Below are 15,837 nucleotides of genomic sequence, written 5' to 3'. Positions count from 1 at the left end.
GCCTGGCAACTTCAGCAGGATGTAATTCATACATAAAATTAGCATCCCTTTCACTGCGGGAGGAAATGACCCCGTCCTTTGAGTTTTGTTGTAAAGGAGCTCATCGTCACTTGTTAGAATGCTCAGTATCATCTGAACAGAATAGTTTGCTGTAGATTCTGTGTATAAAAAAGAAATTCTTAGTCAAAAATCACATCTCTGACAGACAAAAAGGAGACAATTATCAGAGCATATTTTCATTATGTGAAGAACTATGATTCAATTATGTTAATGCCTGTAAGAAGCAGGACCAGTATTCCTTGATAAATTGTTTCCACCAGTGAACATATAATGTGGGTTTCATTCATCTGCTGTCCCTGCTTTAAAATGTTGAGGCCTCCCAATCCACACATTGCCAATCTATTGACTAACAGATGAAAACAAGTACAGATTGCTAAGTTAGTGGACCATGATATGCCACCAGAGCAGTATCACTCCTGTTTATTATTGACTCTCCAAGACGCTCTTGAACTCTACTGGACCACTTTACTGTATGATGCTGGTCTAAATTGTTCCAATGGGTGTTGAGATGGGATCTGGGGAATTTAATTGCCAAACTATGCTAATTATTTCATCATCACCTTCATTAAACATTAGCAATCCCTTCTGCTCCACGAGGTCAGCCTGGGGCCATCACTGCTTGTTTCTTCATAAATTCATTGTTTGATGTGAATCTAAATGAACTTAAGTGGATCTAAGCAGCTGAACACTGCCGTCAGGATAATAGAGTCGCAATTTGAAGTGGTTCTCTTCATCTTTAAATCATGACCTAAGAAGCTTTTTCCTGGTGTAGAGGTAGTATTATCAGCTGGGATAAGCCACCATTTATTCACGTCCTGTCATTCATCACTGAAAGTCGATGTCGGTCTCTTTTAACCTGGTACCAGCTGTGTTATCCTGTCTTTTTCCTTCGTACCATTGCTAACATACTTGACTCAAATGTGTAGGGAAACACTGGGGATCTTCAGGTTATTGTTAGGGTGAGAGGTCTGTGCTTAGTTCAGGTTGCTAAATTCATACCCTTTGATAAATTATAAATACTACACCATTTCATTTACATCTTTTGCTCTGATAATAGAAATGCCACAATGAAGGGAAAGAAGGCCTGACTGAGACTCACAATCCTCACCATAAAATATCTTTAAAGCATGCACTGTTTGGGCACAGTAGGACCTGCAGCAATCCTGTAAGATAGATGAAATCAGGTCCACTGCAGACGCCAACTGAGCATTGAGAAACTCGCCTGTTTCGAGCTACTTTTGAGAATAATTTCTAAGAATAAGAGCAGAATTGCATCATCCGTCAGTTTTTGTGGAGAAGACCAACATCTACTGTCTTTACACCTGCCGCAACAGGTTTACGACATGACAGAAATGCAAAAACTGTATTTTTCAGGAACATTTTTCCAGTCTTATGACACCGCTGACTCAGTTCATGCATACATACTTTGAATGGTTGCTGTTTATCTTCTGTTTCATAACGATGACTCTTCTGTGTTTTAGGATTACTACCACTGTGGCTTGCAACATGGATCTGACCAAGTATCCCATGGACAAGCAGACCTGCACACTACAACTGGAGAGCTGTAAGGACACTTTCAACTTAATAAAGTGACTCTCAACTATGCTGCTTGAAGTGGTGGGAGGGAATAATTCAAATGAATCACTTTCTTTTATCTCCCACATTGCTTGTGTGTCTGAGTGCCTGATGCCACCGTGCACACGTTAACCGGGTCAACTGGGATCCTAACAGAGGCAATGCATTCAAGAATTCACACCCAGAAATGTTTTGCTGGTTTACGTTAAAGCTGGTGTCAGGTTATGAAAGATTAATAGCTCAAGTCTCTTGTGTACAAAAGTATTCATCTCCTAAATTGAGTCATTTGTCGAGGTCTCTTTGGCAGTCTTTCCATACTTTGATCACTTGGATTTGGACAGTTTATTCCATTCTCCCATGCAGATCCAGTCAGATTGTGTCAGATTGTCTGGAAATGTCTTCTACAGATGTTCTTTGAGGTTTAAAACTTTGCTTCGGATGGCTCACCCGACAATTCTTCTGAAGCCGTTCCAGTGTCGTCTTGGCTTTATGCTTCAGGTCGTTGTTTTGGTTGAAAAGGAACCATGACTCCAACCTTAGGTTACCTCTGTCTGTGTTCTCTAAAGTACGTCTTCTTTGTCTGTATCCTCTCAACTCTCAGCTGGCTCACTTTCCATGCTGTTGGAAAACTGACATTCTGCCTAATCTCTCGTATTAGTTTTATCAAATTAAATTTTTTTCCCAATGGATGCACTGATGCCGATTCCAGTATTAGAAATTGGGTTTGATACTGCATGGCTTACTGGTATCTGTAAAAGATCTGAGACATAACCTAGCAAGTATCACGTGAAGTCATCTATCAGCAACATTGCCTGCAGGCCTGCAGGTCTGCAGGTCTGTGGTTTGGAGATCCTTTAACATTAAGGACAATGACAAAAGTGAGACGGACTGTAAATTATGTTCTGCCAAAATATCAAGAGTAGGAGCGAGATCTAGTTTGTACAACACTCGCGACTTAATCACCCAAGACATCTGGACCAGCAGAGGTAGCACGAAGACGCTCATTAATTTAACTGCTCAGTGGATCCAGGAGGATTTCACTCCGAGCTATACTACATCCTACAAACTGCATGCTACATGCTACATGCAAAAATGTTTCGGGCCGTTTTGAGGTGATTCGTAACAACGCATAACCTTATTATGCTGTTGTATATGGAGTACAGATTGGGCTCAGTTGCAATTTAATAACTACTCGTATTGGTATTGCATTTTTATTTCTTTAAAAAGTGGAATCTTGCTTATTTTCCTCTGAAGCTTTCACTGTCATGTAGATGACCATTTTCAGACTTCAGTTAGACTGCCATCTTTCTGTCACTCAGGAGGGTCGTCGTCGATCTAATTGTGGCACCATAATAGCCTGATTAATAGAGCTCTCCTCAGATGGCTGTTTTGACCTCGTGTTGTGCTTTCTTTTCATGAGACTACCGGAGCTTTGTTCGAGTTGCTGCTTGATTGTCACCTCCTTGATTAAGTCGTTTCTTGCTTGGCTGCACAATTCGACCGGACAATCAGCATCAGAACTGTTGCCCTGATGCTGCTAAACTTCTTTTAAATTGAGGCCATTGTCCTTCATACATTTAGAAGTAGTTTTCTACTATTGTACTGATCTTGTGCTTCTCCACAATTTCTCAGATTTCAAACCCTGGTTTTTCTTTGATGTTCATTTGTAGGAGACTCAATTGCAAAAGTAATAAAGGACAGCTGAATTTTCAAAACTGTCTTATTTATTCAAAAATTCTGGACAGGCTTGCCAAAATGATTGCCACTTCGTCAGTAGCACTTTACAGTTAATGTTGAATATATAAAAAAAGTTCTAACATACTCAGTGAGTTTACCAAGCCAAGGTTGGCCAGATGAAACAATGAGGAGGAAAATCAGCAGCTGACAGCAGCGCGGGGAGATTTCACAGCCGCCTCAGGCTTTTCAGACTGCGGACAGTCAATTTGAACAGCAATATTATAGCAAACAAGAATTACCCAGTGCCACAACTGCAGGGGGAAAAACTATGACAGGGAGAGATTTTATTCTCTTTTTGAATTGAGGACATTTTTCATTTTGCTGTGGTAAAAATGTGTCAGAATAAGTATCCAGAATCGGTATTGATCAGTCATACCTGGAAAAATATCCCCTATATAATCCAGCTATTATTAAGTGATGTTTAGCTCCAGTAGCGCTAGCCATGCTACATGCTAAAGAGTTTCAGGAATCACACTCCAGCAATGTGACATAAAAAACACAATTAAAGTATGACTGATATATTCATTAATAGCTAGCTAGAGCATGTGGCAGCGCACAGCGAGCTCGGTCTACATTCTACAGTATGCATAGGGCAGTGTGTAGTTCAATCCTCTGCGTACCGTGTTGTAAAGCTGTTGCAGGTGTGTGTAGCGTTGATGTACTGAGGTGGTTTGTGGCAATATATTCTTTGAGCATTATTTGCACATGTAGTATGAATTAGACTTGAGGTAATTTAATAAAAACTTGCATCGGTACTTGGTATGGGAAAATAGCTGACGGTTAGTGCTTGTACTTAAAAAAGTGATATTGGTGCATCCATAGTAAAAGCACATATTTTACCACTTCAGCTCCCAACGTGCTTTTCAGGACCAGTCTTTTTGACCCATTCACACACAAACCCACATTGAGGACGGCTGCCATGTAATGCATTTGCACACAATTGGAAATTGGACTTGAAGTTCAGCGTCTTGTTCAAGGGCACTTTAACACCTGGACAGCTGGATGCCAGGGCTAAAAGAAGTCACCTCACTTTCCCAAACTGAGCCACATCTGCTCGGTCTCATGTTTTGGCATGCAGCATCCCTGACTTTATCTTCCAGGGGTTCTTTTACTACAAGTGAACTCAGTGTCCATTGATAGCACAAATCCTCTGTAGGCCAATTATGAAAACAAATATCTGGCAACACCCTCTGGAAATTAATGTAGAACAGTCCTGTGAGATTTCACTGAAATTGGTTCGAAGATAAAATGTGGTGGCAGTGTGTTTATAATTGGAATAAACTATCATTAGGTTCAAATGACATGAAATGATGGATTTCTTCATTGGGTAGTAGGAGTGTGAGAGATGGCAGGGAGTAGAGGCTGCCCTCAGACGCCTCCTCTCTCTTCCCTCTCTCGTCTTTGCATTCCTGCACTCCTTTTTTTGTGCTCTCAAATGACAGCCAGCCAGGCTAAGCTAAGTCTGATCCCTGCCAGAAGCCCACCAGGACCTCCGTGCCAAATAAAACATTTAGCTTGAGCTCCAGTGCCACTTAGCAGACAAAAAGACATCTGGAGGTTAAAGTTAGGTAACTGAGAGGATGATGGATCCAGCCCTCGCCACCTCGATAATTCTCAGCTAAATATCTGCTACTTTTTTTTTCCCTCTCCGTCTGACTCTTTCCCACCCTCCCTTGCAATCTCTCTCGCCCTCATCCTGCTGCTCCATCGCTGCTGTTTTCTCTCTCTGCTGTCCCTCTCTCACTTCAATCTTCCATCTCCCTCTTGCTCTGTCTCTGCGTCTCTTTATGAAAATGTATATTCAAGGATTTATTTCTTTTAATGCTGTGCCAGAAAGTGGATCCTCTGCACAGGAGGAGGCTTTAAAGGGAGCGATCGTTGTGGGAGGGTGTGGGGCGTTTCGATTGGGATTGCGGTAAAATATTTAGCGCGTTCTTGACAGGAAAAAAGGCTCCAAAGACAGCCGGCATTCTTTTGTGATCTTCGCTTTCTTTGAAATTTTGGCGCCGGCCCTCTCAAACACTCCTCGGTGAGGATATGGCTGCTTGATTTCAAGGGGTTGGGGGGAGGCGCAGGGTGCCGGAAGGCTGAGTGTACCTCCATGTAACTCTTTCCACGCTATTGCACATAGCGTCACTGCACATCTATGTCTAATTTGAACGGTAATGCTGGGAGTGTGGGTCAAGAAAATAATGAGTTGTTGTGCTCTAAGAAATACAATGAGGGAGAAAAGATTGCATTTGTAGGCTCTTCATTCAAGTCGGGAAACTCCGTTCCTGGTGTTGCACCGCGGGTCAGCACACACACGACTCTTCACGGGCTGAAGAGAGTGAGCTTCAGCAGATTAATGTGCATTTGATGCACAGCACACTGCATCAGCTGACTGCACATCCTCTCCCTTTCCTTATTCTCTTGCTCCCTCTGCAGATAAATTAGGTAAATGCACCTTGTTAATCACTTCTATGTTTTTTTTTTGTCCCTCAGTTTCAGACATGAGAACCACACTGATCATTATGCTTTGTTACTTTGCTCTATCAAAACTACAACCACGCTTAACTATGCCACGATATTAATTTTGCACGCGGTCTTATTCCAAGTTTTATTTGGGTTATCTCACCTCTCTAGGGCCCAGTGCAATATGCATGATTAGTCTGTTATGGTATGAGGCAAGAGTTAAGCTCCTCACCAGGACTTTCCTCCCCCCTCCCCGGTCTTTTACTCTCCTCTTTGAAGAATTGAATGAACACCAGAAATGCATTTCCATTAGCAATTCCTGTTGGAGCTCTTTATGTCAAGCCACGTTAAAGCGAATAACGGGAGAATATTCCTAATGTAACTACGTTTGTGAAACATTAGCATTGTAATTGAAAGGGGGGCTTTTGTTGTAGAATGCTGTAGAAATACATATGTTCTTTTCAAGTGTTGCGCAGTGCAGGCCTTGCTCTTCGAGGGTAACGTGGGCTCTTAAAGTAGCTTTCCAGAGGTGTTTTCACATTCCCTTTGATTCTGGCCCGGTGTCTGTCTTTTGCTGATATTTAGCATTAGAGAGGGAATTTACCTCCCACTATGGGTCGCAATCCCAAACAAGTCAGCTGAAACAGGATCAGACCATAACATAGCTGTAGATTTAACGGTCTCAGTTATACCTGCAATTTCTCTCTTTGTAGTTCAGTGTACTGCTAATATCAAGGTGGAGATCAAATCATCTCTTTTATTTTGTCCTGCTGAGAGCTGGACTTGTGACATGCACTGTTTTGTGCTTGTGATTGTACTATTCAAGCTGTTAGGCATTATTCAATTCTATTTTTATATAATTAATCCACAATCTGCTCAGGAGGAAGAAAATGTGAGTGACTGCAGGTTTTGTGCAGCACGATGACAAATTAATGCCCTGTAAAGTTTAATGATGGCAGTTTAGGCAACCTTTTTGTGCATGCTATACTCAGACCACCTCAATGTCTCCCAGATGGTTCAGTTCCTCAGTCCATAATTAAGAGTGAAGCGTGTGGAGAACATTTCTCGACCATCATTGTGGGATGCAGCCCGGTAAACACAGAGATCTGCCTTAAAGCTCAGCTCCCTGTTCACCACTTCAGTACAGCGGCGGCGTTACTGTGAGCGCCCGTCCAGAGCTGAGGCTGATCTCACGATAAGACCACACATGATACATGAAATCCTCCACCTGGGGAAGGCTGCGGTTCTTTCCTCGACATGGCTGCACAGTGACTGAATCATGGACTCAGACCTGGAGGTGCCGATCCGCATCCAAACCACTTTACTGTGCTGTCATCTTGAAAAAAGCTGAGTTGACAATCATTGGCTTCTAAGTCTAAGATTGCTGGAGGAAGAGATGGTGACAGTGTGTGTGAGACTGTAGACAATAAAGAAAACTTTAAAGGCCACATGTGATGTTTTATTAAGTGCAATGCATTAAATCATGCTCACATATTAACAACTGAGGGCTTGAATTAACACGTGTAGAGCATGTAGCACCTAAATGAATTAAAGAATATAACTGTGATGCTGATTTCATCCATTATAGACTGTGAAATATCTCAGAATAACATTTCTTTGTCCTGTTTTTTTTTCCCAGGGGGCTACAACATCAACGACGTCATGTTTTACTGGACCAGAGGGAATGAGTCCGTCAGTGGGTTAGACTCTCTGCAGCTGGCTCAGTACACGGTGGAAGACTACTACACATCTGTTTCAGAGGCCATCTACGAAACTGGTAACAAGAACATCTGCTGGCCACTTATCATGTTTGAACATACAGTCTGTATTTTTCTTAATTGTTGATTTTGATTGAAACATCCACAATGCCTGTCTCGTGCCAAAAGATGGTTCATCTGTTGCTTCTTCATTTACACAAAGAGTAAATATGCCTAACCCATGGTTGGAGCTCTTCTTAACTTTAATTCCAATTCAAAACAAGCTTCAAGGTTACAGTGACTCAACACTGCCCCCAAATGCACACAAATGGCATGACATGAATCTCACAGCTATCTTTCAACAGCAGATAAATGTTTCAAAAAAGTTCCTAATTTCTCATTCGCACCAAAATTGACCAGTTTTTACTTTGTTCTTCACAAAGGTCATTACCCCAGGCTGGTTTTCCACTTCGAGCTGAAGCGAAGCATTCTGTACTTCATCCTGGAGACTTACGTCCCTTCCAGCTTGTTGGTGGTTCTCTCTTGGGTTTCCTTCTGGATCTCTCTGTCCTCTGTCCCAGCACGGATCTGTATTGGTAAGAGCTGACAGCTTTACTCACTCAGATGGAAAAAAAAGGTTTCTTCCTGAGGTTCTTTGCTCTCTCTTACTTACATTATCTAAAAAAAACAAAAACCAAAAAAAACTAATGTATTTCCACAGATCATTGTTGTATTTACTCCTGGCGTTCGGACAGGCAAACATCTGTAACTTTCAAAGATTCCCTCAAGTGTGTCAGATCTTGAAGACCCTTTGGACCGAGAAACCACTTTATTTCTTCTTTGATAAAAGAGTTTGTTGAAGGAGTTGAGTTGTACATCTTTGTCTAAAATCTGGTTGCTGACTTATTAATGCTTGATCAAGATTTCCTGAAGGATTTTTTTTTTTTTCTTTTTGGCCTTTTTTTCTCAACTGGGCCGTCCCATAACTGTGTTTCTTCTTTTTGAGTCATGCCTTGGTGGATATGTTCTGCACGGGTGAACTTGGGGATTTCTTCCTTTTATTTTTTTTATCCCACGGAAACATTCAGCTCTGTTTCAACTTTGGCTTCAAGACAGATGCTTCACATCTTCTCGTCATGCCTTCAAGCTCTCTTTGATATGTTGCAAAATTCATTGTTGGATCAATGACTGCATGCTGCCCTGTCTCTGAAGCGATGAAGCAACCCGTAAACCTTTCAAATATTTCCCCAAAACATTTCCACTACCATGCTTCTCACTACCTACACTGTTGGAGGATTTTTTGAGAATTTTTTTTTTCTTTTTCCATCAGACATTCTGCTCTGGGCTGAATTTGCCGTGGCAGTCGTACCTGAACAAATTGGCACTTGTTTGATATCTACACCATTCATAGATAAATTTCCTTGCAGAGGAATAACACATTTGAAATAATTTTGAGATCTTCTTAAACCTCTTGCCAGACTCAAAGCCTTCCAAATTTCTCTCTCTTTTTTTTTTTTTGTTCTGAAGGCCTTTGAGGGCTCTTTAGATCTTGGCATGACGACACCACACACTTCAAAAACCAAAGAGAACAGAAGAGTCTAAATGTCAGGTTTGAAACAGGCTCCACATGTCACTCCCAGATATGAGCTTTAATCATTCCCACCTAATCTGCAAGTGTGATTTTAATTTCAAAAACTGTTTTGGCTGCGATAGACCACCTATTTAATTGAGTTAACACTTCCTATTTTCACTCTTTTTACCTGTGTGAACTGGGAAGCTACAATGGAGTTAAGAGATAAAGCTTTCTGATTCGATTTGGGTAAAATAGGTATGTCATTTATTGTGCAATTTCTGAGATAAGATCACAGTTTTTATGGGTATGATCTCAGGAGGTTTGAATCATAGCTTGCTAGAACCCCATTTACATGACACAGTTTCAAGTTAAAACACTTTTTTTGTGTGTTTTCCATTCAGAAAAGCTTCACATTAACACAGCAATGTTTTGAAAATGACGTCTGTTTACACGGAAACACCAGACACCTGTTTAGTCTCCAGTTGCTGCTGTTGTAATTAAACCACACACACCTGCGCAAAGAAATTCCACCTTCAGATCTGCTTTTCAAAAGTTGAATTTTCAGTGGCTCTGAGCACCGTTGTGTAAACAGACACCAAAAGCACAACAGGAGTTTTGTGATTTCGCTTTAAAATGTTCTAAAATAGGTCGTAAGTTATTGTAGGTTTTGATTGTAACTTCTCCGAGGTTTTTTTGTCTTGATTGTTGTTTTTAGGTCTGATTTTAGACGACGCGAGCTTCCAGGGATCATTGCTGACACTGATGTTATCTCATGGGAACATTAAAATATAGACGTTATGACATTCTGCTGGTTGTGATTCTCCAGGCGGTCAAATCTAACTTCTCAAAATAAACCACAAGATTCCACCTCGTGACAACAGGGATGTTCAGTAAAAGATGAGGTTAATGTGGATAGTCATGGCCGCCCTTGCTTGTTCCTTGCTTCTTTCTTGTGTTGTTTTTAAATTTCAACAAAGAGTCACTGATCGATAGCGATGAAGATTTTAATTATCAAAATAATCAGGGATTCAACTTACCTGTGGCATTTTATGGTTGATTGAATACTTCATACTTGACTAGTGTCTGTCTTTATCCCATGCCAGGAGTGACCACGGTATTGACCATGACTACTCTGATGATGGGCGCTCGGACGTCCTTGCCCAACGCCAACTGCTTCATCAAGGCCATCGACGTCTACTTGGGAATCTGCTTTAGCTTTATCTTTGGAGCGCTCATCGAATACGCCGTGGCCCACTTTTGCACCCTCACTCACGGTGAAACACACGTGCTCATGGTGAGACCCTCCTGGAGCTACTGTCATTTCCGGACTATAAGTCACACTGATTTTTCGTTGCTTGGCTGGTTATACAACTTATAGTGGGAAACGATCTTTATGTCAGAAGTTACCATTACATCCAGCAGGATGCCGCTACAGTACGACAGAGATGTACTGTGATGTTTGACTGACAGCACAAGCAAAATGTCACCGGAAAGCAAAGGCGACACAGCACTGTTTGAAACGAAATGATAAAATGTGCAGCAGAAAACAAACAGAGCATCAGACAGACTTCACAGTGTGCTAGAATCTTGACAAGGACAGGAGAAAAACAAAGAAAATGTTACCATGATGAAGAAAACAAAGAATCGTGGGCTGAAAGCACGATGGTCAGAGATGGAGGAACAAATTCACAGATGGTCCTGGAACAGCCAACTTTTGGCCGAATGCAGATTTATCTCTGCTTAAGCACAACTTGTGTGTGTTTTTTCTTTCTTCACGACACATCTTTGATAGATTGGACTTATATAAACTCTTGTGTGACCTGTTGTCTGGAAAATAACAGTAAATGTGTGTGTTGTTCGTGGTGTTGATTCCTGTTGTTGTGGTCAGACTCATTTTGTCCATCATGGTGGTTGCTGTCATCATTTTCATCATCATATCGCCATCACGAGCTCGACCAGGTAAGTTGGAGGCATAACTCCGTTCGGGCGTGTGTGTGTCGCTTCCCGCTCGTTGATTCCTTTCTGGCTCTGTCTCCGCCTTTCTTTGCAGTACGGCCACCAAATGCACGACTTCGACGACGAGATCAACGGCATCGTCACCACCATCTCCACCCACTCCAGGGCCAAGAGGCGCAAGGAACCCGCTGCCGCTCCCGCCCCGGCCCCGGCCTCCACAGAACTCACTGTCAGCCCGTCCAGCCCCTCGGGCAGCGAGCCCAAGCCCGAGGCGGCGCCTCCGGAGCCCACCAACTGGTGCCTCACCGTTCTGGCCACCCTCCGCAAAATCCTCCGCTCCATAAGCTGCTGTCATGTGGAGAACCCCCACCACATAGACAACTACTCCAGAGTCACCTTCCCCCTGTCGTTCGTCATGGTCAACCTACTCTACTGGACATATTACCTGTACTTTTAGCACTCACCAGAGTGAAGCTTCCGCGAGTCCGAGGCAGAGAGACGAGAAGTGTATTTTACTGTATGTATGTACAGTGAGTGTTACTTAGGTCTGTTCTGAGGCGAGTGTGTACAATTTCTACATTTGGATTCTTGAGTGCAGTAACATTCTCACATAGTCTTGTTTTGGGGGAAACGGCGATGTTTGCTGCTCCATTTTATATAGTCGTGCGTCTTCGAACGGCTTCGAGTTTCACGGCGCCGGATTTTTGACAAAATCAGATAGACCTGAAGCTGAAAAGGAAAGATTTCATATATGAGACGAAAATTGCTTTTAATGGTGAAGCTGGCCAGCGCGTCGTTTTCCTTTTAGTGTATTTGTTTTTAGATAGAGCTGCAGTTAAAGTCAGCAGGACAGAATTTGTCAGCCCTGTTGAGTGAGAGCAAGTTCCCATTCCACTTTGATTCTTCGGTTTGATGGATCGAACATTGATAATTTAAAACTTCATTTTCAATTTCCACCTGCAGGTTAAACATTTAAGAGTGAAATGTTGAAAAATACTGGATAGCAGAAGCATGGTGAAAAAGAGAGAGGTGGATAAATATCTACATGGGGGAGAAAACTCTAAACTACATCTGTGAAGGACAGTCTTCTCATCTGTTTAATGCCTCTCTTTCTTCTGTGTCCTTCTGGGAGTTATTTATAATTCACTGAGCAGTGCTGTTTCTGTTTGCTTGCGTTTTACCTTTTTTTTGTTGTTGTTTTTCATCTGAGTTATTATTATAGTGGCCTTTGGTCCCTTCAGTTAAATTGTGGAAATGCGGTCGCCACATGTTTACCTGCCATGCAAATCTGGTTCCGCTGTTTCACAAGGGAACATTTTGAGATATGGAAGTCCAGAGTCTGTTATAGATACATACATGTCATGATTTTTTTTTCACTCTACTAGTGACTAAATGAGTAAATCATGTTTCACCAAGAAACACAGCAAAAGCAAAAGTTGAATGCTGCAAAGATATAATAACCCTGTCTTGGGGGGAACACACTAAAGCTGCTGAGGCTTTTATGGGTTCACAGATGAATTATTAAAGCTCAATCCATTGTTATGGAAAATAATTTTCAGAGTCACACAATTCCTCTCTCTTTGATTTACTTTTTTAAATCACACTGGAGTTCACAAACACAACTAAAAGACATAAAAAATGTGTCCCTATTAAATTGGTTTGAAGTGATTTTAAAGCATGAAAACCTATTTATGGTCAACATAAGTTGAATTTCTCATATGGGCTGATTTTCTACTTTCTACGTAGTGTTAATTTAAAAATGCTCCCAACAAACAGTTGAAAATTCTGTGATTTCCTTGAGTGATAAAGGCTAGCCAGCGTAGCCACAATTATTTAATGAGTATGATGAGAGACGCTGAAGCTTCCATCCACCGAAGAAGTTGTTCTAAACCAAAATATTGCTTAAAACACTTAAAAAGCAGCTTTTTGATTGAATTATCTGGAATACTGTGGCTCAAAGTCTCTGTAAAGAATAAGTTAGCTAACGAGAGGGCTCGCTCATGTTAGCCACTTTGGATTTGCTAGCTTCAAACCTAACAGCTGCTTTGGATTGAAATACACATTACTCTGAGAACGTCGTGAACATCTAAGCCAAAAACATAATTTATGAATTCATAAAGTCTTTCGCAAACAAACCCAACTCACAGTTCTCAAATGCGTATATACAGATTGCAAACCCAAAGTCATGATTTTTTCATTCGTCGGTGAACCCTCAGGCGTGGATTGCAAATCCAAGAGCATCGTATATCAACTTGCAATAAGTTATGTTAGAAAATGAAATAACCTGAAATGTTGGTGCCAAATAAAAACTAACTTCATAATAACATTTTTAATTATATAAGAAAAACCTCCTCAGTGACATCCAGATGAAAGCATGCTAATGCGTTAATGAGACTTTTGCAGGTTATTTATAGATCCCTTTCTCTTCATTTCTTATTACTTTAATATGGAATTCTTGGACATCCGTATTGCGAATGACAGGTTTGGATAGACTGTAGAAAAGACACTTGAACAGACAGGTCTCATATTTTATTCATATATACTGTATATGGAGTGTATTCTCTTCCTATGGGCTGCTGCTGGTGTTTCTCGCTGTGCTGTTGTAACACATGAAGCAGTAGTCAGACCTTGCTGTGGTAGACATTGTGGAGTGATTTGAATATGAATGAAACGGTCAAAATATTTCAAGAGGATGTCGTCATCTGTGCGTTATCCAAATGGAAAAATGCCTGGATTTGAGGTGTAACTCTTGTCCACAGTTATTTTATTTATTTATTTTCTTGTTTAGTTTATTTTAAAGCTGTTGTCACCGGTTTCTAAGTATCTGGTGGTTTGAGTTCAGGCGATATTTGGTATATTCGTGAACCAAAGAACCAAAGACTCCCATTTTCATGAAGCCGTTCCTGTCCATTTTGCCTTCAGTTCCTGACTTTAAGTGCATTTTTTCAAATGTTGATACCATGTTTTTCATTCAGTGGGGTATTCAGAAATAGCATGCAGTCAGTGAGCAGATGAACACAACACTTCATGTTTCAGATAGACAACAGGATTCAGTTGAACAACAGAGATGCATGTTTATTTATTGCTGTATTCGATATTGCTGTGACATACTCTCACTCATTTAAATGAAATCTTAACAGTTCATTTAACCCCCATGCAAGTCTCAAAGGTTTTCATTTTTAACAACCATGTTTCTGATGTGTAACATCTATATATATATATTTATGCTTCACTGACTTGTTTTAGTTTTACTGCTTACCATTTTTTAAATATGCCATCGATCACCAAATTTTCTGATTGCTCTCTTTGCCTGATAATAGAAAAGTAGGTTTTTTTCTTCAGTTTATGTTCCTCCTGCATGATGATCAAGTGTAACTTTTGCATTGTTTGGTTTCGGTTTAGCATGATGGGGAAGAGCTGTATCAAAATGCTAAACCTACTGCGAGGATTAAGGCCAATTCATGCTTTCCGTGTGTTGTAAACTCTATTATCAAAGTCCAGGACGGACCTGCAAAACTAATATTATGTTGAGCTTGGATAATTGACCTGGGGCACAATTTTCCAGATGGTCTTCAGTATCATTCATGATGAAAGGTGACAGGAATTTCTGTATCTTCAGGGTGAGAATATCGAAAGGCATCGAGGATCGGATAGTGATGCTGAAAAGCGGTTATGGAAGGAAGCTTGTGTTCACAGGTTCGAATCCCTTTCCTGACGGGTTTGAAGTGGTAGAAAGTTAAATACACAAGCCACTGTGGTGACCCCAAAAGGAGGCAGCTGAAATGAAACCATTGAAAAAACACTTCTAAACTGGGTGGAAACGTGACATTATGATCTGATCTGATGCATTGATTATCATGTCCGACTGACAAAAATACACATTGTGGATTTAGCGTGCTACCCTTTGTGGACATGGAGCTTGCCCTCAGATTGTGCAAATACTGGAAATAGTTAATGCTCATCAATGAATGTATAACTTGCATTGCGGTTTACCACATCTGGGAACATTAATGTTGTTAATTACTTGTTGTTGCTTTTTTTCTTAAGTGATTCGATGAAAGTAATTTCTACAGCTGGCTCCCCATTACTTTTGTTTGCTGATTTTATCAAATATTTTCTGTATTGTACCTCAAGCTTCATCGTAACTCAGACTTTATTATGAGTTTTAGAACTCATATATTATAACTTAGCCCATTGCTCCATCAAATTCTTCCATGGTAAACACAAGCGGCAACGCAGTCTCCGTAGGGTTGTTGTGTAAACAGTGTAATGCTCTTTGAACCAGTTTGAATTGTCCTGTTTTCTTGTGATAAAATTTGTTATATTATTCTTACTACAGCACTAATCACATGAAAATCATGCAAATTAGCAGGATCTTAGCAAAGCAGGCCTTAAAATGCAGTTGATGAGGCTTGGGTTCACTAAGTCACAGTAATGAAATACAAACATTGAAACATTCTCTTTCTCAAAAAGTGAACACAGAAACACTTCTGATAACCAGTTACATTGCTATTTAGAGAGTTCTTTTTTGTCTTGCAGACTAACACATACTCAAGATCCTCACAGTCTCACGTTCAACATTCAGCCAACCTACACTGAACCGACACACAAGCTCGGAAACCATGAATTGGCCTGTTGGTGTATACCTTCTATGATCTGGGGTCTCATCTGGGTCCAGAGGTGCAGGATGCTCAAACTTCTGTTCTCATTTTTTAGTTCCTTGAACTTTGAATGAAGGAGCGATGCGGGACGGTCTTCTCCGTGGAGCTCGGAGAGCACTGACCT

General features: G+C 41.0%; 1 protein-coding gene and 1 long non-coding RNA gene across 2 annotated transcripts in view; both read left to right on the top strand.

The window, feature by feature from the left end:
- The window catches only part of LOC115385813 (gamma-aminobutyric acid receptor subunit pi-like), a 69,638-nt gene extending 57,879 nt beyond the window's left edge, over nt 1–11,759 (top strand). Inside the window, exons 6-10 of the mRNA XM_030087885.1 lie at nt 1,542–1,624; nt 7,466–7,603; nt 7,967–8,119; nt 10,200–10,390; nt 11,147–11,759. Of these exons, the coding sequence (XP_029943745.1) occupies nt 1,542–1,624; nt 7,466–7,603; nt 7,967–8,119; nt 10,200–10,390; nt 11,147–11,509 (928 nt within the window). The 3' untranslated portion in view covers nt 11,510–11,759. The remainder of the gene's footprint in view (nt 1–1,541; nt 1,625–7,465; nt 7,604–7,966; nt 8,120–10,199; nt 10,391–11,146) is intronic.
- LOC115385815 (uncharacterized) overlaps nt 1–15,837 on the top strand; it is a 157,215-nt gene that overhangs the window by 70,329 nt on the left and 71,049 nt on the right. The gene's annotated exons all lie outside the window — the stretch shown is intronic.

The sequence above is a fragment of the Salarias fasciatus genome, unplaced genomic scaffold (assembly GCF_902148845.1).
Source record: "Salarias fasciatus unplaced genomic scaffold, fSalaFa1.1, whole genome shotgun sequence".
NCBI lineage: Eukaryota > Metazoa > Chordata > Actinopteri > Blenniiformes > Blenniidae > Salarias > Salarias fasciatus.
Note: the sequence above shows the minus strand (reverse complement) of the source record. Positions and strands in the feature narration are given on the sequence as shown.